The 25,322-nt window shown below is 37.2% G+C and overlaps 1 protein-coding gene across 2 annotated transcripts in view; it reads right to left on the bottom strand.

Moving 5' to 3' along the window:
* Positions 1-25,322, bottom strand: part of CD109 (CD109 molecule) — a 173,936-nt gene that overhangs the window by 34,504 nt on the left and 114,110 nt on the right. For both annotated transcript variants that reach the window (XM_072642620.1, XM_072642621.1), the window contains exons 18-23: positions 22,592-22,757; positions 18,793-18,910; positions 16,795-16,908; positions 12,639-12,857; positions 8,644-8,788; positions 6,556-6,732 (exon numbers count right to left, since the gene is read on the bottom strand). In XM_072642620.1, the coding sequence (XP_072498721.1) occupies positions 6,556-6,732; positions 8,644-8,788; positions 12,639-12,857; positions 16,795-16,908; positions 18,793-18,910; positions 22,592-22,757 (939 nt within the window). The remainder of the gene's footprint in view (positions 1-6,555; positions 6,733-8,643; positions 8,789-12,638; positions 12,858-16,794; positions 16,909-18,792; positions 18,911-22,591; positions 22,758-25,322) is intronic.

Here is a 25,322-nt window from a genome sequence, read left to right as displayed (position 1 = left end):
CTCTAGGCTTATGGCTCTAAATAGAGAAGAAAAAAAAATTCAGGGTAGGTTACAAAGGGGAAAAAACATAATTTTCTACAAAAAATTTAGAAGTAATTTAAGTTTATCAATCAATAATAGCTAACATTTTATATAGCATTGTAAGGCTTGCACAGTGTTTTACAAATATCTCATTTTATCTTCATAATATCCCTAAGATATTATCCCCATTTTATATTATTATCACCATTTTATAGATGAGGAGACTGAGGCAGGCAGAGGTTAAGTGACTTACCCAGGATCACATGGTTAGTGAGTGTCTTAGGCAGGACCTCAACTCAAGTCTTCTGGAAGCCAGATCTGGCACTCTATCTACTATCTCACCTAGCTGCCAGTTTAGAGACAGAGATAAAAACAGAGACACACAGAGAAAGAAAGAGACAGATAGATCATAGGTGGATGGATAGATAGATATAGATAGTTGGTAGACAGAGAGGAAAGATATCATCTATAAATTTACTATAGTATGAATGTTATTATAATGTTATTTATTATTAAAATCTAAATTATTATCATAGAATCTTAATGTCAGGAAAGGTCATGAAAGGGCATTTAGTTCAATAGCTCTGAAATCAAGAATAATATCCATCACCTTCCCAACAATTAGTCATCAAACTTCTGCTTGAAGACCTCCAGAGATGAGGAACTCACTACCCTCCTGCTTAAAGACAACCCTAATTATTAATAATGATTTTTTTATACTGAGTTGAAATCTGCCCCCCTCTACCTTTCAGGTCCTAGTGCACCCCTCCAGGGTCAAATACAACAAATAAAATTCTTCCTCCACAAGCGTTCAAGCATTTATTGGGATAGGTAGCATGTCATAGAGACACAGCTAGATGGGAAGTTAGAAAGAGCTAGTTTAACTCCCATCTCTGCCATTTGCTACCTGAATAACTCTGGGCAAGTCACAGTCTTTTTGAGCTCGTTTCCTCATCTGCAAAATGTGAAGCTGAGACCAAGCATTCTCTAAGGTCCTTTCAGGGTATCCCAAAAGCTCTAAAACTAGGATTCCATAATTCCTTTTTTTCTCAACATAAATTAAACATTCCAGTTCCTTTAACTTTAATTCTCAATAGCATGATTAAAGTCCATCCTGGTTACCATCTAAAATTAAGTTTACACTTTTGTGTCATGGACTCCATGGGCAGTCTGGTAATGACTATGAAACCTTCTTAAAACCATGTTTCTAAATGAAAGAGGGGGGAAATGACCAAGACACTTGAAATCTATCCACGGACCCCAGGTTAAGAACTTCTGTTATTGGGGAATATTTATTTATACTTGTTAATTAAAATATAGTTTCTCACTAACTGTTGCTATTCTTAAAAAGGCCTGACAAATATATATATATATATATATATATATATGCTTTTAATTTCTCCAGAACTTAGAATATCCAAAGAAGTAATTTTGTTCAATATCACAGTAAAGAATGAAGTAATTTTGTACAATATCACAGTAAAAAATGGAGTCTGCTATTCAAGGAAATATATAAATTAATAAATGGTTTGGTTACTTTAGTTGCTAATATTATTTTTAAATTGATTTGGTTCCTGGAACCTCCATTAATTACATTTTCATGGGCAGGTCTGATCAATTTCTTCACACTCTATCAGAAAGTAGAAAAGTAGCAAATGGGCACCTTTATAGGTTCTTTTCCCCCAAAAAACCTGCTGGATTTTTTCAGTCTTGTCTCAAGATCATACTTTGAAGACTGACTACAAAACCAAAGCTGTAAAACCTGCTCCTTTTCTGCTTTTATTTAGAGAAAATAATACACGTTAACCAAACAATTTTTCTGATTAATCACCAATTGGGTTTCAAGTGGGATAGCCCTAAGAATTAAGTATCTGAGAGAAATCTTCAATTAATAGGTTAACTATTTGCAATACAAATCAAAGACATTTTGTTGTAATGTTTTTGGGTCCTTGGGCAGGATTTCTCCTCCTCCTTCCTCCCCGCCCCCCCCCCCCCCCCGCCCTGTTCTTTTTCAACAATGGAAGAGGCCGCTAGGTGGCACAGTAGAGCACTAAACCCAGGGTCAAGAAGACAAACTCAAATCCAACCTCAGACTACCTCTATGATCCTAGGCAAAGCATTTAACTGCAGGCTACCTCAGTTTCCTCAACTGTAAAATGGGAATAATAATAGCACCACCTATTTCCTGATGAGATATTTGTAAAGTGCTTAGCATAGTTTTCCAACATTTCCACACCACTTCCAAGTGTAGTTCACACAAGCCATATACCCCTAGCTTTAAAAGAGACTGGAATATTATTTTTTTATTTCTGCGAAAAACTAATAAATTTCTTTCATCTCCATCCCTAACCTTTACAAGATCAATGAATTATAAAACACTGTTGTTCTGAGAGTCCCCGGAACTTTTGAAAAGTTACCTTGAAGCATATCAGCTTAAACAAATACTCTTATGAACACAAGTCATTTTTAGAAGAAAAAAAGACAAAGGTCTTTGGCCCTTCTTATGAAAGGAAATCTCTTTTACAAAAAAATGAAGTCTCCTTCTGCATATTCATCCCCTAACCTCTTTCTTCCGGGAGGAAGATAGCATTATTCATTCATCAGTCCTCTGGAATCATAATTTGTCATTGTTCAGGGTCAATATGGAGATTGCTATTCATATTTGTTACAAGGATTTTACTTTTCTCTTTTTTCCCAGTAGAGGGAGGGAAGATGGGAGGATGTTTGTATTTTTCAACTGAAAAAAACTTAATTTAAAAAACAAAATATTAAAGGGAAAGGTAATCGCAGTTATGTAACTATGAGAGTTGTTTATTTTAGAGTTACAAACATTGACTAATCATAGTTCCAGTTTATAAAATGTATGTGAAAACATACAGTTCACCTATGTTGTTTCGAGTCTTATTCAGTTTTATTTTTAGAAAAAAGTTATTGTGATAATAAATAATAGTCTCTCTCCAATTTCCTTTAAAGCAGCTCACCTAAATCCCTCCTACTTGTCAGTAAAAAAAAAAAAAAGTAGCTTAGCAGAAATTGTACTGTCTGTATAGAGTGCCATTTCAAAAAAAACTATCTATATACCAAAAATATAGAATAATTTAAAGCTATTAAGACTTAAAACTGCACTGAGAGTTTGAGAATAGCCCAATTGTGTCTGCATCCTTATTTCAAAGATTCCATTTCATAGACTGATATATAAACAGTTCAGTGGGTACAAAATGGTAAATGGTGAGGACTTCTCTCCAAAGACTGCCACCTATGCTGCAATTAGTAGCCACTAGGACCTCCAGAGCACCACCTCACTCTGGGAAAACCTCTAGTCCACACTGCCCTACATGAAGCAGAAAAGAGTTTTGTCCTAGAATCAACAATCACCCTCTAGCTGTACTGTCCTGGAACCAAATGATTCTAAGAAAGCCTTCAATATTGTTCCTGATTTCCTTGTTTAGGATCCATTCTCCACCTGGTCCCATTTGCTTCATTTGATCTTTGGTTCCCAATCCCTGCTTATATACTCACATGTTGCTTCCACCTCTACTATGTCACACAGATCTGTGGATGTCAAACTTGGCATTCAACAACCTACTCTTCACTAAGGTTTAAGGGGCTTCTGGTACTCATGGTACTTTCTTCCTCTCTCTTTCCATATTATATTGTTCCACCTCCCTGGCTCAAGTTATAATCATACACATGTGCCTGGTCTGGCCAATTGCTACCCAAAACCCAGAGAAAACACTAACTTAAGATTTGATCCCACAATTCCTCTATGAATAGGATTCTGTTTAGGATAAATGAAAGCACGAAACACAAAGAAGAAAAATATTAAAAGGAAAATTGAGGAAGACATCACATCCAAATGATGTCTACCCTGGACCTTTTTATTCAAATTCATGGGCAAAGCAGTGAAACTAGTACTAAATACTTTTGCTTCTTCACACCATTTCCTTTTCATCCATTCCATTTCACTTAATAAACCTTTATTATATGCTGTGAATTTCTGGAAAAGGAAAATTCCCACCTGGTTAAGCCTGAGCCTTGCCTTTAACACTCTGTAACTACATGATTACAGGATTAATTACATCAGACAGGACTCATACCTGGCTAGAATAAAACAGATCTAAGGGAGTTTTCCCCCTGTTTGTATGAGTATTATTTCTCTCTTTTTCCTTTTATAGAAAATTTCTATAATCAAGAAATGTTTCAAATGAATGTTCTTCTTTGGACCCCAAGGGTCATTCCAATCTTTTGGCCAAAAGGAGGGAATGTGAAGGGAATTATGATTTTCATATTAAGTGATATGATATGTTTAATGAATATATGAATAATTCAGATTTCTCAAGAATTGCCTCTTCTAGCTTGTGAGTTACATTCACAGTACAATTTGAAATGATCAATCAAACCTTGACAACACTCCCACAACCACTGCATTCTTGTGCCTGTGTACCTTAAGTGAAGCAAATCAAAGACTAGATTGTGTTCCTGTCACAGAACTCTGGTCCTGTGACCCACCAAGAAAAGACTCCCAAAGACTTGAACAATATTGCTCCCACAGGACTCCAGAATTGTTGTATTGTCCCCCTCAAGCCCTGGAAACAACGGCTTGTAATCCACCTTCCTTCCTCCCTTCCCATTGTGATTTATGATATAATCTCCATCTTCACTTCAGCAAGGTAGAATTCTGATCAGGAGAATTCTCAGATCTGTAACTCATAATGAAACTAAACAATTAAACAGCTACCTGATTACTGGCACTTTGTCTCTGGGCTGCAATTCTGTCATTCTCAGGTAGTAGAAGGACCTAGACTGAAATCCTGACTGAGCCGTGTATGTGTGACCCTACCTATTTGACCCTAGGTAGGTAGGTAGGTCCAACTCACCTATCTATTGTGACTGAATGAAATCAGATTTTGAACTTACGGACCCAGGAGTGGAAGGGACCTCTGAGGCTACCTAATCCAACCCCCTTATTCAACAGATAAGGAAACTGAGACTCACAGATGCTGTATGATTTCCTCGTTGTCATAGAGGTAGCCTGAGAGACAGGATTTGAATCCAGCACTGTAGCAAACTAACTCCTAAACAATTCTTGTTTAGCCATTAAAGCCGTTTTGCAATTTGCCTTCAGTCTACATTTCCAGGATTACTACACATTTCTTCCCTTTATACATTCTAAAATCCAGGCAAATAGATCTGCTCGCTTTCCTCATAAATGACAATCCATCTCTAGCCCCTGTGCCATTGAAGAAGGCTGTCCCCAGGTCTGGATATACTCTGCCTCTTAGCATCCTAGACTTAGTTTGAGGCTTAACTCAAGAATTGCCTATAATATAAGATTCGTGATCCCCACAGCTAGCAGTGCCTCCTTCCAACCCAAATAACTTTCTGTTTACTTTCTCTATATTTTGTATCTACGTGAATGTACTTTCCCTTAACTGAATACAAGCCCCTTGATGACAGAAACTGCTTGCTTTATTACATCTTTATATCCCTAATATACAGTAGATGTTTAATAATTGCTTGCTAATTTCTTTTTGTGGCATCAAAAAATTGGAAATTGAGGGGATGCTTATCAATTGAGGAATGAATGACAAAGTTGTGGTATATAATTGTGATGGAATACTATTGTGCTATAAGAAATAAGGAGCAAAATAGTTTCAGAAAAACCTAGATAGACTTATATCAGGCTAGCACAACATGTGGCCAACAGGCCATAATTGGCACACAAAAGGATTTCAGATTGCCTGAGAAAAATATAGAGGATATAAAACAGGTCTGTACAACATACTGCCCAGGGGCCGCTTTGGCAGGCCTCAAGCAGGTCCGCAGGCCATTGTGCCAGCCTGATTTATATAAACTGATATAAATGAAGTGAGTAGAACCAGGTGAATATTGTACACAGTAACAGCAACAGTACATAATGATCAACTGGGAAAGACTTACTCTGATCAATACATAATTATCTAAGACAATACCAAAGGTCTCATGACAAAAAAAAATTCTATCCAACCCCGAGAGAAAGAATTGATGGAGTCTGAATGAATACCTAAGTAGGCTTTTTTTACTTTATTTGTCTTAAGGTTTTTTTTTTTTTGTTTGTGTTTTCTTTTGCAACACAGCCAATATGGAAATATATTTTGCATGACTGAACATGTATAACCTATATGATACTGCTTCTCTTCTCAAGGAGAGGGAAAGGAAGTACTTTCCTTTCTCAAAATTTTTTTTAAATGTTAAAATGGTTTTTCAGTGTAATTTTAAAAAAAAGTGTAAAAAATTTCAAAAACATAATTACTTGATGATTATTTAATTGGTTGAATTAACTGAGAGACACACCAGGCTCCCTCACATGTCCACCTTCAGCACTCTCTTCTTTAATCTCTAGCCACTTAGCAGCCTTTAATCCATCCCCACCACCAAGAAATGTAAGACAAAATTCACCTCTTTTGAAATGTCTTTACAGGGCTAACTATTTCTGAATGATGACCAAAAAAAAATGTATTTTTAAACAAGTTGTTTGTTTGTTAAAATACTGACCTTGCCTCATAAACGAGATGGCTTTGTCTTTCACACTATCTGTCAGTTGTCTTGTGTTAGTCAGGTAATTCAAAACATAGATATTTGGAGCAAAGTTGATCATGTTCTGTTCACCACAGCCATAAGGCATCCGAATCAAGGACTCTAAACCATTGATAGAAGGTCCGAGAATATCTCCTGTAAACGAAAGACTGGGTTCATGTATAGGGCCATGCCACAAACATTCTATAACCATTAACTTTTTGATAGTAGATTTCATTCATATAACTAAAGAACAGAAGTAAATGTAACTGAAACCTGAAAATGAAAGTATAAAGGCAACTATATCAGCTGCTTCTGTACAGACCCTATAAGAATAAAAATGAATAAGAATGAATGAGCAAAGAATTATGATGGATTCTTACAAGGGGAAAATAACAGGCCATATAACAGAGACATAACATTTTAGGGATTGAATTTTATTTATTATAAAATGGAAATAGTTGCAAAAAAAGTTTGATTATATTGCTGTCCTATTTAGTTTACACACATCAATGATCATGAGAAGAAATGATCTAAATCACAAATAAGAGAAATGAAAATCAAAATAATTATGAGGGTTCACCACCTCACACTGAGTAAATTGGCAAAGATGACAAAGAATGGTAATGGTAGTCAATGTTGGGGAGGCTGTGGAAAGCCAGGCACGCTATTGCACTGTTACCAAAACTACTGAAAGAGCTCATCCTAATAGAGACGGCGGTGTAAGTTTATAAATTGGGCTCCCAAATAAAGATATTGGTAGGGTATGATCACTTATCGAGAGAACCAATCCCCCCAATATTAGACACATTGTTATTGTTACAATTTTGCCAGACCAGCCCTGGGCCAAAGCAAGATTGCTTGAGATTTACCCCAGATTTGTCCTCATTACTGCTTCAGCACAATTCCCTCTTAAATAAGAGCCTGCAGCATACATTCTTTACTTCCACCTTCCCTACTGCATGGCATTCTGACACTATGGAGGATACTTGGATGAATGGGTCCCACTGAATGGAAGACTTGAGTTTCTATACAACTCGAGTCTTATTCTTTCTGAGAATTCCAGCTTTTAGTTTTTGTTTTCTGAGGACTAGTGGGGAACATATGAAATAGAAAAACAGAAAGAATTGTTACTCTGGCAGATGTGAATTAATGGAGTCCCTGAGAGGGCAAAACAAAGATGCTATCCCAGATCTAAAATCTTGGTGGCCTGTCACTTACATTAAATGCAGATGTCATTAATTAAAATTTTCTATTTGGAAAACACAGTGTATAATCACACTATTTGAAGTAAGGTAATTCTTTCATAGTGATCTAAATATTATTTTGATGCTAGCAGAAACTGAATTAAAAGACTGCAGTTCTATGCTGCCTGAAGTTTGTGGGAAGAACCCTGTGATCTTGACTACTTGTGTTCTGGAGAAGATGGCAGTGAGCATTTGACAGTTGGATTTACGACTACAGAAAATATTAAGATCTCACATGGTTTCAAGTTTTGGTGGCATCTCCTTCTGATTGCATTTTAGGTCTCATGAAAATAAGAAACTTGACAAACTTAGAATAAATTGAAATTATTTCCAAATAAAAACTCAAGATGTGGTCACAATCTGAGCTAACTCGAGTGTTTCTGCTCTGCTTAGACACTAAAAGCATTGTGAGAATATAGTAAAATGTTCCATTCTGTATTAGCAAAATTGACTTTGTTTTTACATAGTTACTTTCTCTTGAAGAATGTGTCAATATTACCAAAATCATCTTCCTGACTTTCCCAGAAAGATCCATGTCAGTCAGGTTCCAAAAGTCAGAACCCAGAATGGATCAGAATTGTGTCCTATATCCTAAAAATATCACTTCTCTGTACCAATCCCTCCCTCCAACTTACGAATCAGGGACACATGCCATCTATAAATCTATATAAGATGCCTTTTTACACCACAGTCATAGCTCAATAAACATAATAGATATAATTTTCTCCTTACCTCCTAATAGGGACTAATAGGGCAGGGAGAGGAAATTTATAGAGCTACAAACATAAAAAATATATGAACTCATACAATATATTCTTACCAATAGCAGTAATGTGGATTCTTTCGCTACCTATCACTCTATCAGGAGGGAAGGCAAAGTTCAAATTTTGGTCTGTGGTTGATAATTTGTTGCCCGTCAGGTCCAAGAGGAGAGACTGTGAATATGATTTTTCTATTCCTTCAGGCTGACAAGACAAATAAACATAATTAATTCCATATCCATTAAGCCACTTATAGAACTGACCTACTTATGACAATACCTTTTCAATTATACAGTACTTTGAATCATACTTTAAATAACTTGGCATTTGTGGTGACTATTTGTAATAACTCAACTAATTTGCAAGCTCTTTCCTCACAGCATCTCCATGAAGTACTGCAAATACAATTAATCCTACTTTACAAAGAAGCAAAATGAGGCCAAAAGGTCCAGAGCCTTGCCCAAGTTCACACAGCTAGTAAGTGAAAAGTCAAATCCAGGTTATTAGAATGTGAATTCCTTGAAAGCAAGGACCATCTTTTGTCTCTTTTGGTATCCCCAGTGCTTACCTCTAGTGTCTGGCACATAGTAGGAACTTAATAAATGTTTACTGACTAACTTGCTGGTTGGCCAGGGCATTGGACTCCAAATCCAGAGCTCTGTCCATTGCACAAGTTCCATCAACTTTCTTGCAGTCAATTAAACATTTATAAAGTACCTATAAGTGGTACATACTGGATTAGAAGCTGAGAATAAAAATACAAAAAAAATTCCTACTTTCAAAGAGCTTGTAGCCTTTGAAAGTTCTTCAAATATAGAAGTGCTTTCTGTCTAATTAAATAAGGCATGGACAGTCATATAATTGTAATTCTTTCAAAATCTCTTTCCTACTTGTGTGTAATGGTAGCCATCTCTAGTGGGGAGGTGAGAAAGGGAAGAAGAAAAAAAGAAATTTACACAATAATTTTGTATATTGGAAAGGAATAGCAAATTGTGCACAGTAGATTTGCAGTTTCATGTGCAATAGTCTTTTTTATTGCACTATATTATGGAAATACTTGTTTTATTCCATAAATTAAAAATAAATTTTTCAATAAAAAAGACTCTTTCCAAAAGAATAATTGGCATTTTCCATAATGAGTCACCAAGTCTAAATACAACAAAAGCGACTGAGTGCTTAGCTCCTACCAACAAGCATTTCATTCTACCTTTATTCATTCATACAATAGACTTATTGAGTATCTATTAGGTATATGAGAACTGTGCTAAACACTGGTGATATGAAAACAAAGTCATCCCTGCTCAAAAGAGACATGGGCACCAAAGTCAATGCAAGACAAATGGAAGACAGAGAGCACGCTTGTGCTCCCTGAGATCAATTCCTAAGGGATCAGGGAAGGTTTCACAAAAGGGTTGGCAATTGAACTGCCATTTGAAGTTTGGTGAAGATGAGAAAGAAAGGCATGGGAGATCCCTTGTGCAAAAGCCCAGAGGTGGGAGACGGATATTTCGTCTGGGGGGAAAAAGCTAACAGATCAGTTTGACTGGGATACAGAGTGCATGAAGGGAGAAAATGTAAAACAAGACTGGAAATGTGGGTTGGAGACAGACACAGAAGGTGTAAAATGCCGAGCTAAGGAGTTTGTGTTTTCTTACGGGCACAGTGTCATGGAAGGTTTTTTGAGTAAGAGAGTTGATAGAGTCCTACCTATGCTTTAGGAAGGTTATTTGGGCAGGTGCATGAAGGATGGATTAAAGGAAGAAAAAAGCTCTAAGCATGAATATCAATCAGGAGATTATTATAATAGCCTGAGTTAGAGGTGAGGAAGGCATGAAGCAGGAGTGGGGAACCTGCAGCCTCAAGGCCACATGTTGCCCTCTAGGTCCTCAGCTGAGGCCCTTTGACTGATTCCAAACAAATATTTGTTCTGTGAAGTGAGGATTCAATGAAAGGAGGCCCTAGAGGACCATATGTGGCCTAAAGGCCCCAGGTTCCTTGTATTGTTAATGTATTTTTGCTTAATCTGAAGATCTTTCCCACCCATTAATAGACCTGTGTGACCTGCTTAAATCACAAGGAAGTGTAAATCATATATGGTGAGAGGAGCTTGCTGAACAGGTAGAACAGGAAGGGAAGAGCAGATCTGGGAGAAAGTTGGTGAGAACAGTTAGGGCGGAGGAGGGAGAGGACACAGACAGGCATAGCTAGTCTTGTGAGTGTTTGTGGGAAGGACCTGGTGGAGGTGGGGGGAAAGCTTAGGAATGGCATTGTCCCCTGCAGTGCTAATGTGTATAGACTTCTTGGTTACTATGATGGATCTGGTTTTCTGATATTGGGATTTGGCTTTCCGGTGTCTGAATAAATGTTTTTCTTCTGCCTTCTGTATGTTATACTTTGCAATTCAGAACTATACCAGCATATTCATAGTTGCCATAGGTGCTGTGAATATTGCCTTGGCAATACAGTTCCCCGCCCCTGAGTCTAGGGTAATGGCCAGGTAAATGGAAAGGAGAGAGATTTAAGATATGTTGTAAATATAGATCAACAATACTTGGCAACTGAATAAATATGGAATGAAGGAAGTAAAGAATCTACCATGACTCTGAGGCTATGAAGGTAAAATTACCGGAATGATCAATCAATAAATATTTGTTAAGGGCTTATGATGTGCCGGATGCTGTTATAACTTCGAGGGCTGTATAAGAATGGTGATATCCACCAAAAAAAAAAAAAGGAGAGAAGTATGAAGTAAGGAAATATTTTTGTAAAGGAAAAATGAAGAGTTCCATTTTGGACATACTGAGTTTTTGATGCCAAAGGGATGTGCAAATAGAGAGCAGAAAATGATATGGGACTTTGATTCTTGAGAGAGACTAAGAAAAAATATGTAGATTTGAGTTGTTTACATAGAGATGTTATTGAACTCAAATTAGCTGATGTGATCAGCAAGCAAAAGAAAATAAAGAAGGAAAGGAAAGGTCAGATTGAGAGGTAGAAAGAAAAGAGCAGATGTGAAAACAAAGCTTTGGTAATACCATTGCTTAAGGGGTGGTGAAAAGATGAGGAACCAACACAAGAAGAATGAAGAGATACCATCAAGTGATTTATAAAAAAGGATAACCAGGAAAGAGCAATATTACAGATGTCAAGGAAGGATTGGGCAACTGTGTAAAAAGTGACAAAGCTCAAGGAGGTTGAGGACTGAGAAAAGCCACTGGGTTTAGCATTTGAGAAGTAATAACAACTCACATTTTCAGATGACTTTAAGATGTGTAGTGCTTTCCCTAGAACAACCCTGTGAGGAAGGTAATTCTAGATTATTATCTTTAATTACAGAGGAGGAGGAGCCTAAGACTGAGAATTTAAGGGACTTGTCCATATTCACATATTTAGTAAATGCCATAACCTATACTCTAACCAGGCGTGCAGGTTTCAAGTTCAGCACTATTTCTACTAGACTGTGTTACTTACTCACTTATAACCCTTGAGAAAGCTGTTTCAGTAGAATGGTGGCATGAGAAGTGAGTGGGTGAGGATACAATAGAGTCAGGGAGAATAGATAATCCTAGGATTTTGGCAGTGAAAGGAATGAGAGAGATATAGACAATAGCTTGAGGGGATGGCAAAGCCAAGTTTTTAGAAGTATTCATACTGTGACATGTCCTTGATGTAAAGATTTATTTAAAATAAGCTTCTGATATTTCTTCTTCCCACACTGTCTAATTTGAGATTAAGTAATCAAATTAATTTATGTCACCTTAAGCATACTTTAATAGGAGACAGTTTCAATAGCTCTCAAATGCAATTGACTATAACAGACAATTGGTTAAGGTCCTATTCCCCAATTAACTTTAAATGAGAAAAATGCCAAACGTTCAAAAAAAATTATATTCCAGAGAGCAGTAGGTCACTGGCTATAAGATACATCAGAAGGAAATTATTCATTCTAGTTCTTTCCTAAGAATTTAATAAATACAAAAATACATACTCTACTAATTTCATTTGCTTTTGACAAAATATGATTTGTCACTAAATTAACCCTTCAAGTACTTACCTTTACTAAAATGTTCTGAGTGATGGCATCAGAGGCACTGGATGAAATTGCTGTCACGGTGATTGGAATCTCTCCTAAATGTATTGGTTTGATTGGGAAAAGCACAGTTCTCCCATCCTCACTTGGCACTAATATAGATTGCTGATGTCCTGTAGCATTTATTTCATTTGAAATCATAAGAATATCAAACTTGTCACTTGTCTCAATGGTTACTGTAACCTACAAAATAAAATAACACAAATTTGCTTTTTACACTAAATCTTTGAGGTTTCTCCTACCTATATTCATGAATTTTGAATCAATTCTAAGTATAGCTTCATAGCATCCAACTGTAACACAGTCCTCAAATGCAGTTCATGAAAAAAAGACTTGATTTCACTCCTTTTCCTTTGAGAGAAATGATTATTAATAACTAATGATTTGAGGAGATTCCCCCTTTGTCTATTTTCAAGACCTCAGTCTCTGAAGGCTGAATATATCCTTCTCCTCTATCCAATCTCACCCAACCTTATAAGGAATCTGTAGATTGAAGTAAATTTCATTCAATCAAGCTTGAGTGGAGACAGACCCTTTTGTCTAAATTGTCCAAGGCAGGGGTAGCCTGGACACAGAGATAGTCTCTCTGTCCAAGGGTAACATGATGTCACCCTCAGCTCTTCCTTGTAATATTCATTCTCTCATTAACTGTTAACCAATCATGATTGACAACCATCCTATGAGCCTGCCACCATGATTACCTTCCGATTTAAGAAAAACAGCCAAATTACCATCCTTTTATTAATAAACATGCTGGCCTTATTAATAAAATGATTAAACTGTCCAGAAATTATGTCTCTCAAACCTTTTCAATCACACCTCAATTAACTTTAATGAGCCAATGTACCTGCTCCCCTCCTACCCATGAAACATTACTTTACCCTTGATTTTAGTGTTTCTAAATCTGAATTTCCCATAAATTTTCATTCTTATGATGATGAGAATGATAAGACAATGAAGTGATGGACAAACAGTGGAAGAAATAAAAAAGCTAACATAGAAGTAAAATATCTCATTGTTCTATTTTTTTCTCTCATATGAGGTTTTTAACCACACTATTTTCCCTTTAGTTTGATTTTACTGCCAGAGCAATATAACATTCTCCTTCTCCCATGTCATGGGTCGGCTAGAATTTTTTTTTCTTTTAGAAAAGGCCTACTTTCAGATATGAATGCTATCATCAACCTAATTTAAGCATACCCTTGTAAACCTCTGCTCTATTGAGAGAAAAAAAAAATACTTGTCTTCATTCTCAATAGCTTCCTCAAAAGCCCCTATCCATTTTTATTCATTGAAGTCTGGACATCCTCCTAAGAGATATCATGTCCCTTTCAATACTCTCTAAGGCCAGTCATTCTTTTTCTTAATCCCCTGAATCACTGGGACAGGAGACTGTTCGGCATTCTTCTTGCTCCCAATGCCAATCCCAGAGTTGTGCTCTTCCACCATAATTCAACAACTTGTGCTCTGATATGCATGTCATGGTATCAGCTTCTCCCAATCCTGGTTAATATGGAAAAACCTCCAAGAAAACTCTCCCATGTTCCTTAGCCACCTCAGCACCAAATACTTGTGGGAAATAAAGCTTCTTGGAAGAGGCAAATCTTTAACAATTCAGTTCAAAAACATTAAAGACTTATTATGAACAGGACATTGTGAAAAGGTGAAAATCTGATGTCAAAGAGTTTACAATATAACAGGTGAGAGGGTATGACACATACAAATAAAAGTCACAAAAGGCATAAGATGATGAAGAAAAAGAAGAGATTTAGTGCTCTAAGAAAATCTAAGGAAGAAGTAAACATTTTGAACTGGGGAGAATAATTGAAAAAGCCATACCCTCATCTGAGCCATCAAGAAACAGGTATAGTTGAGGAGAGAGTGTGCTCTGGGTGTAAGTCTTGAAATATATCTTGGGCAAGCCCAGGGAAAAGCCACAGGGCATAATCCAGGTGCTTGTGCCCTGAGCTAATAAGAAACAAAATTTTGCTATTAAACTTGGAAGAATGTGACCGCTGTGCGGCCCCCTCCTCACTATGCAACCTGCACAAAGGAACCCCCAACCAAGAGAGGAAGGGATGGTATTTGTATTATTAATGTATTTTTGATTAACTTGAAGATCTTTCCTAGCCATTAATAGGCCCATGTGACCTGCTTAAATCACATGAAAGCCTAAGTTACATGTGGCAGAAGGAGCTTGCTGAATGGGTGAAACAGGAAGGGTGGAGCAGAGTTGGGAGAAAGTTGGTGAGAGCATTAGAACGGAGGAAGAGAGAGGATACAGGCAGGCAGACAACTAGGATTGTGAGAGTTTGCTTGTGGGAAAGCCCCAGCATTGGGATGGGGGAGGAGATGAAGGCTTGGGAATGGCATGTCCCCTGCTGTGATAATGTGTATTAACTTCTTGGTTACTATGACGGATTTGGCTTTCTGGTGTTTGAATAAATGTTTTTCTTCTGCCTTCTATATGGAGAGTGTTATATTTTGTGATTCGGAACTATGCCGGCATATTCATAGTCACCGTAGGTGCTATGAATGTTGCCTCAGCGATATAGCATTCAAGCCTGACATTTTGTTTGATATGTTCATAGAAAACAAACTTCCTTGCAGAAAAGAAAAAGGAAAAAATCATGGAAATAAAATAGCAAAAAGCAGATGGCAAGAGGCACCATTTAAGAAAAGATATGGAAAGAAAAAAAGACATCTCAGAGATAGTGTTGCAATTAAATTTTAACAAAAAGGTAAATTGAGGCAGATCTTCACGCAAGACAACATCCATTGACAGGAATATGCTACTTGTCGCTAAGTGGGTCATTGATTTGCCTCCGTTAATGCCAAAGACTCCAAGCAAAAGGACAGTTCCCCTTATATAGGTTTTGGGGACAACAGACCAAAGACTAGAGCAGAAAGAATCACCACATGATTGGTGGCAGTGCAAGAAACAACATGATTGGCTAAAAGTTTGGAAATGGGAACTAGCAATGACTCTCTCCCCCTTCTTCTGTCATAAGACTAAGAAGTGCTTTGGTTTGGCTCCAGGTACAAGACACCAGCCCAGACTTTTGGACAACAGCTTAGTGGAATCCAAATATCAGACTCAAACTCCCTTGCTTTCTCACACATTCTCCAAGCTCAGTTAAATTCCTTGAGGCAGGAGAGCTAGGTTATTAAACCCAATCCATTACAGGCCAGCTAAACTCTGAACCAAGTTCAGAGACCAAGAACCATGGCATACGCAGTTACAGGACAAAATCAATTAATTGTAAATAGGATCGATAAGAAAATGATACAGGATCAATCTTAATCTTCTCAATAGTAAGGAGACTGATGAAGCTACAGTAAAAACATCATGCTGAGAAGGAAGAAGGGGGAGAAAGTTTCATGTACATTATTAGTATTCTTAAACGTGTGTGTTCATCCTTCGTTGCTGAAGAAGACCATGTCATCAGAGAAATGATGACATGACTTGCACTTGACTTTGTTTTGAGTGAGGAAGGGCGGTGCAGGTCACCAGCCTCACTTCTCCTCCAGAGCCACCTGAATCCTGTGACCAGTTATTCATCAGGATGACTGGAGATGACCCAGGATGAGGCAATTGGGGTTAAGTGACTTGCCCAAGGTCACATAGCTATGAAACAGAAGCAAATAACTCAAGCATTCAATTCAGCAATCATCCAAAAGCTTTTTTAAGATAGACCCAGCTAGAGCCCTGGATACTAGGAATTTTATTATTATTATTATTTTAGCTAACATTTATATAGGGCTTATTATATGCTAGTACTGAGCTAAGCACTTTATAACTATTATCTCATTTGATCCTCAAAGCAACCCTGCAAGGCAGTGGCAATTATTATCCCCATTTTACAGATGAGGAAACTGAGGCAAGCAAAAGTTAAGTGTCTTGCCCAAGGTTACTCAGCTAATAACTGTCTGGGGCCTCATTTAAACACAGATTTCCTGACTCCAGGTCAGGTGCTCTATCTACCATGCTACTTAGCTGCCTAAAACAGATTGCCACATACATAATACAAATACTGACACACATAGACACATGCAAGTGCACATATATTGTCCCATGAGATACAAATGGTTAGGCTCCTAAAAAGCTTGAATACGTTACCTCACTGGCATCTTTCAAATAGTTGAATATGGTAACTTCTAAAACAAATTGTTCCCCTCTGATAACTGAGTAAGGAAGATTCAAAAAAATGAAAAATGGTTGAAAGGCTTGTAGCTGTAAAGAAAAAAAAGTATAAGTTTTTAATGTCATCAAAGCAATCCTCCCAATGACTCTACTACTACCTATATGCTTTCAGGCAAATCACTTCATCCCTCCAAGCTCCAATTTTCTAATTTATAAAATGAGGGAGTTGAATGATACAACCTCTAATGTCCTTTTCACCACTAAAGACCATGATCTGTTGATGTTGCATGAAATATACAAAAAATGGTGATCACATTTTTCATAAGACCATTTATTTTATATTCCAGCATCACTGGCTACTAGACTCAACTACTAATTTGATTTAACCAAAGGAAAATCCAAATTATCTGTGATGATGGTGGAGGCATTTTTGCTACTACTATTATAAAGAAATGCTCCTATAAAAATAGTGTCCTAGAGAGAGTTTGAGGAATCAATTTATTAAGGGTCATGATACTACCACCTGTTGAGTAATGAATTTTCCAAAGTGCTTTCATATCTTTTACATCATTTAATCTGCAAAACTGCCCTATGAACTGACCTACACATTGAGAGTCCTAGTCAAACCTTTAAATGAACCACCTAATTGGTTACTGCCATTAAACTGTTTTCTTAGAGAAGATTTACAAAGCTTTATGCAAGCCTTTTCCATGCAAGAGAGTTCTATATGCAAATATACTGCTTTGAGGGTGTCTTGGGGTGATTATCAGTATTTATTACTAAGCCCTAGTTATGTTTTATCTAGATACGATGGGAGGCAGTAAAGATAAAATTATAAAAACTGAGGAACTCCAAGAATTCTCTAGGAGCTCACATTTCACAACAACCCAGAAAATTCTCTTCTGTTTATTCCAATACCCTCATATCTAGTTGTTTCATTAATTTAAACAAGGGCCTTGCAGACAAATTGACAGACGCTATAAGGCTGGGGACTGAGACATGATGTTACTTGTTCTACTTCCTGCAGGAGTTGTTTGGATAGTGACCATCCTGTGCAGAGGGACCCCGGAAGCGATGCCTTTATAGAATATTCACTAATCTCTTTCATAGACTAAGACTAAGCAAAGACTAAGTAGCTTTTCTTAGCATCCTAAGAGACATACCAGGAAGGTGCAGGAGCTATGAGTCAGTTTTATTAACTCAATAAAGGATGAAGTAGACTAAGACTAAGCAAAGACTAAGTAGCTTTTCTTAGCATCCTAAGAGACATACCAGGAAGGTGCAGGAGCTATGAGTCAGTTTTATTAACTCAATAAAGGATGAAGTCACTAGAAAAGTTATTCAAAAGTCTATACTTACACAATTCACTTTGGCTAAAACCCTGACATTATAACATAGATCCATCTAAGCATGAAAGAAATGTTCTAAAAATGGTTCTCCTAAGGCCCCTTATAAATTGAGTCAGCCTTATTAGAAGCTCAAATCACCACTTCCCTCAGCAATTTCAATTTTAAAACCCAACTATAACAATACACTTCCTGAGCTCTGGTCTACAGAAATTTCGTCACTTGTCACTTAACAGAACAGCTTTCTGGGTTGCTATGCAATAAAACTCAAGATTCATAATAGGAATGTTTTCATCTGATCCTTATATACATAAAGCAACCCAAAATCTTTGTGTAGTTTTAAGCTATTAAAACTTATAATTAAAGCTGTTAAAAAGCTTTAAACTGCACTAAGACTTTTGGGACATTCTATATTTGAAAGCAACACACTTATCAGTCAAACACAATAAACAGTATGAAATACAAGGGAGGTTGAGCATGGGACGTGGGTAAGTAAGCAAATAATTACTGTCAGAAAGTCTAAGCATCCATATGCATCATAAACTAAAACTAGAAATCCAGGAGCTTATACTTTTTTTAGCTTCATGGCCCCATGACTAAAGTATTAACGTGTCCTTTAATATGCTACCTCCACTGGAGCAGTTGTCAATCCAAGCCCTAAGTCCTCAGAGATCACAAAGGCAGTAGCTACCCAGGAAGTGATGGAATCTGGCACGATAACTTCAAATTCTCTGTCAGTCCGAGAACTAAAGTTTAAAAGAACATAAAATTTCAAAGGTTAAGGAGAATATAAAATTTAAAAATCAAGAATTGGCTCTGACATCTTACAATGTTCAAAATAAGTCAAGATCAGCTAATTAAATTGAATAGGCATTTAGCAAGTTCCTGTTATGTAGTACATAAATTATTTTGCCTGAAGATATTTCTTCCCTTGGTTTGCAAGTTTAACTTCAAAATGATCCCTTAAAATCAACAATAAAAAACTAGTAGCCGTAAATCTTAAAGTGCTGCTTTAATAGCAATGGTCATAAATGAACAAATATTAAGTAGTTTATGAATAAATCAAAATACTATATTTTATTTCATATTCCAATAAAAATATGCCTTGAGATGCCTTCCAGACAGATAGAAATTCTGCCTCCATGTCTCTGCTTCCAGTTTTCTATACCTACAATGTCCACCCTGTTTATTAACACCCACTTGGGGCTGTTCAGCCATTTTTAATCATGTCCCATTTTTTTGTGACTCCCTTTGGGGGTTTTCTTGGCAAAGATGCTGAGGTGGTTTGCCATTTCCTTCTCTAGATCATTTTACAGATGAGAAACTGTAGCAAACCAGGTTAAGTGACTTGCTCAGGTCACACAGCTAGTGTCAGAGGCCAGATTTGAACTCCAGAAGATAAATCTTCCTGACTCCAGGCCTGGCATTCTATCCACTGTGCTCCCAAGTTGTTCCTAATACCCCTCTACACCTGTTGAAATTCTACTTCTCCTCAAGCTACAACTCCAATGCTACCTACGTTATAGAGGGTTCCCTAATCCCCTCCATCCAAAGTGAGTACTTCCTGCTCTTAACTCTCAAAATATATCATGCATTTCTTAACCTCTTACTATACCCTGCTTAGCATAATATTCATCTGTATGGAAATTATCTCTACTAATATACCATGTCTCTACACAACCTAGCTTCCAACATCCTTTTCCAAAATTGGCAATGATCTCTTAATCACCAAATCTGATGACTTTTTCTTAATCCTCTTACTTCTTGACCTCTCTGTAGCCTCTGAATTATTAAATACTCTACAATCTCTGAGTTTTCATAACACGGCTGTCTTTTGGTTCTATTTTTACCAACTGGCCAATTCTTACACTACTCTGCTGATGAATCACTCAAACCATGCCCCTGTAAATGTGAATGTACCCTCCAAGACTCTTTCATGGGCCTTCTCTCTGTATACTTTCAGTGATTTCATTAGCTCCTACAGAGCTTTAATTAGATGTCTCTCAGATCTATACAACCATAGTCTCTCTCCTGTCCACATAATCAATTGCCTCTAGGATATTTTGAAATGTCCTGTAGGCATCTCAAATCCAATATGTTCAAAACAGAATTCCAAACCCTACTCCTTCTGAACTTCCATCTATTAAGGATATCATCCATTTTCCAGTCATGGAAATTCACAAAAGCAAGATTACCCCACCTAACAATCAATTGCCAAGTCTTACAACTGGCCCCCTTTGCTCTATTTATATAGAACCCGCCCTAGTTCAGGTTTTTCTATTTGATTTTTCCACCCTCAAGTTTCTCTAGTCTCCAGTCCACTCTCCACACAGCTGCTAAAATGATTTTCTTAAAAGGCAGATCTGACCATGTGCCATACTCAGTAAGCAATATACTTACATACTCTTCTCCACTGGTTGGCATTTAGAGATCTTCAAAATCTAGGTCACATCTACCTTTCCAGCTTCATACATTATTCCCTTATGTTCTAGCCAAACTGAGCTTTTCACTGTCACTTGACACTTCATTTCCTATCACTATGCCTATGACATGCCTCTACAACAGACACTAGCTATTGGTCCTCCTTTCCACATCTCAAAAATCCTAGTTTCCTTCAAAGCTCAGTTCAAGCACTAGCTTGTACATGAAACCTTCTCTACTTCCCCCAGGTGCTAATACTTTCCTCCCTCAAATTACCTTAGGAAAATAAGCAGCATAGTGGATAATGTGCTGAACCTCTAGTCTGGAAGTCCTAAGTCTAAATTTGGTATCAGACATTTACTAGCTGTGTGGTGCTGGGCAAGTCACTTAACTGTGTTTTGCCTCTGTTTTTCATCTATAAACTGGGAATCATAATAACACCTACTTCCCAAAGTCATTATATTTATGAAGTACCTAACAAACCTTCACGCATTATATAAATATTATATTGTTTTCATTTTCTATCCACATATAGGTGTACACATATATACAAAGACACATATTGTCTCCATGATAGAATGTAAGGTCAATGGACAGAAACTGCCTCATTGTCTTTGTATCCTCAGTTTTTAGCCCACTGCCCACTGCCTCCAACAAGTTTTAGCCCACTACTCAGCTTGATCACCTAAGTAGCTAAAGACAAAGAATGTCATTTATTTTTCTCAACTAACCCTTAGCATCTAGCACAATGTCCTATACAGAATGGCCCACAATAGATGTTTGCTGTTGCTCAGTTAATATATCCAAAATCAACAACATTCTTATGCACCTTATCTGAGAAGTAAATATTTGACCTGCTTTCTTTCCTAACCTGTACAACAGTTTTTTCTTTGTCTGAATGGACTTCTACTAATTTTGTCAATATTAATAAAATCCAGGGTTTGGCAAACAGTAGCCTAAGAGCCAGCCCTGCCTGTTTTTGTATTGCCTGTGAACTAAGATTGATTTTTACAGTTTAAAATAAAACTAAAACTACATTGCAAAATGTAAAAGTCATTCGTAACTTACCCAGTACAAAAGTCACAGGCTTTTCAAAAAGCTTGTCAAACCTGATGGAAGCTATTTTCTTGAGGGTCTAACCTATGCCTTTTTTTTCCAGTCCCCTCTCTTCCTCCCCTCACAATCTTCACCCACCCTCCAATTCCCCCCTCCCCTCCCCACTGTCCACCGTCCAACCAGATGAACATGAGCTACTGGATGATCTCCAAGCCAGAAAGGTCAGAACTGAGTATTTTCAGCATATATGACAGTTTTCACCATGTCCCCAGCTCCTCCCTTGAGGAAAGTCATAGTGGAGAAAGAGAACAAATATGGCAAGAAAACACATTTGGTCTCCTATTAAAAATAACTAGTATGTTACCCCCTTGAATCTGCATGTAGAACTCACAGCAGCAAAGATCCATCAGCAAATTTAAGACTTGCGGTAAATTAAAATTTTGTTGTTATTCAGTCATTTAAGTCATGTCCTACTTTCATGACCCCATTTGGGGTTTCCTTGGCAAAGATACTGAAATGGTTTACTGTTTCCTTCTCCAGGTTCATTTTGCAAATGAGAAAACTGAGGCAAAGTGACTTTCCCAGGGTCACACAGATAGTAAGTGTCTGAGGTCAGATTTGAACTCAGAAAGATCAGTCTTCCTGACTTCAGGCCCAGAACTCTATCTATTGTACCAACTAGTTGCCCAAATCAAAACTAGCTCTTCAAAAAAAATTTAGGGCCCATTTTCTGACTTGATTTTACCTAGACCACTCCCACATGCACTGGACCTTAGCAAATATGATTTCATATTGCTAACAATGACATGCCATCAGAAATAAGGCATTCTATCTCATTTTTAATATGATTCACACTTTCACATCATGATAAGCACAAAAATATAAACTCATCCCAAAAAATTTTCTAAAAAAGAAAATAATAATAAAATCATAACTTTGTGAGCTTTTACCCCATAATGGTGTCCATCCAAAGCCAAGTCTCTGGAAAATGTTTTCTGATAGGTGGACCACTGCCCCCTGGAAATGCTTCTGTAAAAGTCATATCCAGGTCGTTTTTGTCACTTGTGAACTTAAATCCATCCTCTCCAATATCCATCTCAATAAAGTCTCCACCAACTAAAAATAAATATTTTCAATCATTAGAAAAAAGTCACTGAAGGAAATGTATAGTTGTAATGGACTCTAGAAATCATCTCCTCTAATGCCATCAGTCCAGAGAGAAGAAAACAAGCTCAGAGAGGGGAAATGACTAGCTAGTCATGGTGGCAGGGTCAGGAATAGTAGACTCCAGATCCTTGAGCTTCCAATGTTTTTCCTATTATAGTGTCCTAACAGACCTTCACATGTAAAATTTTAAAAACACATGCAAGAAAAATACATATACAAAATAAAAAATGCCAATAATTCAGCAAGATTATAGTACTGTGCATTATATAGTTAGTGATGAGTTTAATTTTCCTTTTTATATAAGGAGCAAGATATATAAAAGTTCAGAACAGTCAAATTAAGAAAAGAAATAGAAAAAAATTAAAGTTGATAAAGATGGTCAATTTGAAAAAAGTGCAACTGTTTTAACACATGAAACTAGCATAACTTAATTTTTCAGTCCTGTGCCCACAGAATAAGGTCCTGATAGAAGGCTTTTCAACCTTTTTTGTGTCATGAGCCCCTTTGGCAGTCTGGTAAAGCCTATGAACCTTTTCTCAGAATGCTTTTTAAACATACAAAATACAAAAGAAGTCAATCATAATGAAATAACACTATCAACTTTTTTTTTTAAAGTTCTTCCCCCATTGATAAATGGTCAAAGGATATGAACAGGCAGTTTTCAGAGGAAGAAATTAAAGATATCTATAGTCATATGAAAAAATGCTCTAAATCACTTTTGACTAGAGAGATGCAAATCAAAACTCTGAGGGACTACATCACACCTATCGGATTGGCAAACATAAAAGAACAAGAAGATGATAAATGTTGGAGAAGATGTGGGAGAGTTGGAACACTAATACACTGTTGGTGGAGCTGTGAGCTGATCCAACTATTCTGGAGAGCAATTTGGAACTATGCCCAAAGGGCTACAAAAATATGCATACCCTTTGACCCAGCAATATCTCTTCTAGGACAGTATCCCCAAGAGATCATAAAAATAGGAAAGGGTCCCACATGTACAAAAATATTTACAGCAGCTCTCTTTGTGGTGGCCAAAAACTGGAAATCAAGGGGATGCCCATCAGTTGGGGAATGGCTGAATAAATTATGGTATATGAATGTAATGGAGTTCTATTGTGCTGTAAGAAATGATGAACAAGAAGACTTCAGAGAGGCATGGAAGGATTTATATGATCTGATGCTGAGTGAAAGGAGAGGAACCAGGAGAACTTGCACAGCAACGACCACAGTGTGCAAGAGTTTTTTCAGGTAGACTTGAACTTCATTGCAATGCAAGGACTTAAAAAAAATTCCCAGTGGTCTTTTAAGGCAAAATGCCTTTCACATCCAGAGAAAGAACTATGGAATTCAACTGCAGAAAGAAGCAGACCGTGTGTGTGTGTGTGTGTGTGTGTGTGTGTGTGTGTGTGTGTGTGTGTGTGTTGCGTTTTGGTTTGTTAGATGATTTCTCCCACTCATTTTAATTCTTCAACACAGCATGACTATAGTGAAAATGTATTTAATAGGAATGTATGTGTAGAACCTACACAAAATTGTATGCTGTCTCGGGGGGGGGAGAGGGGAGTGAGGGGAAAATAATAATCTAAGTTATATGGTAGTTATTGTAGAACACTGAAAATAAATAAAATTAATTTAAAAAAAATAAAAATAATCAAATTAATAAAGTGGACTGCATGTTCCTAGTTAATAGAGATAACTTATGGACTTTAAAATATATCTGTAAACAAAGAACAAAAGTATAAGACAGCTTTCAGCTGCTCAGCAGAAGCTTATTTATTGTCTGATGGTTTTCTTGGTCTCTATTAAGAATCCGCAAAAACTTTGGTAGAAAAAATATTAAAAGTCTTGATTGAATTGATTATGCAGCACAAGACGCAACACCAAGTTCTGCCCCTCCTTCCCTGCGGTTCTTAATAAAAAAAAAAATTACTTCCAAGACTACCTCTTTTCACAGGTCAGAGTGCCAAGGCGAAGAGCCAGGGCCAGTGAAGCAGTTAAGGGTCAGGCAGGAACTGGAAAGGCAAAGCAAGCCAGAGGTTAGAATCAAGTAGCCCAGTGGAAGTCAGAGTATCTATCAATAGTTAAGTTCAGCACCAGCAGGAGGTTAAAGGTCAGGCAGATAGAAGGGGAAAAGGGACAACAGAAACCCTTAAGGCAGAGCAAAGCTAACGGGCAAAAGTCCAGGCAAATTTGGGAACCAAGAGATTTGCAGAAGCTGAAAAGGCAGGGCTGGTGACCAAAACAGACTCAAAGAACCTTGGGAACAGAGGTAATACTTTTCCTTATCCCAAGGACTTATGTAAGCTTTCTATGAAAAGTATCATTAAGCAGAGCTATCCAAGGGTCAGTCAGAATGAAGTCTAGACTCACAGTGAAGCCAATACAATTAAGTGAGAAGGGAGTATGGCTGAACACACTGCTGCCATTTAAAATGCTATCAGTACCTCTGTCTTCCTACTGAGATGCCTTTCATAATTTCTTTCCTGACCTACTACTCCATGGTGATGACCC

Source organism: Notamacropus eugenii, chromosome 2, assembly GCF_028372415.1.
Source record: "Notamacropus eugenii isolate mMacEug1 chromosome 2, mMacEug1.pri_v2, whole genome shotgun sequence".
In the NCBI taxonomy this organism is placed as follows: domain Eukaryota; kingdom Metazoa; phylum Chordata; class Mammalia; order Diprotodontia; family Macropodidae; genus Notamacropus; species Notamacropus eugenii.
Note: the sequence above shows the minus strand (reverse complement) of the source record. Positions and strands in the feature narration are given on the sequence as shown.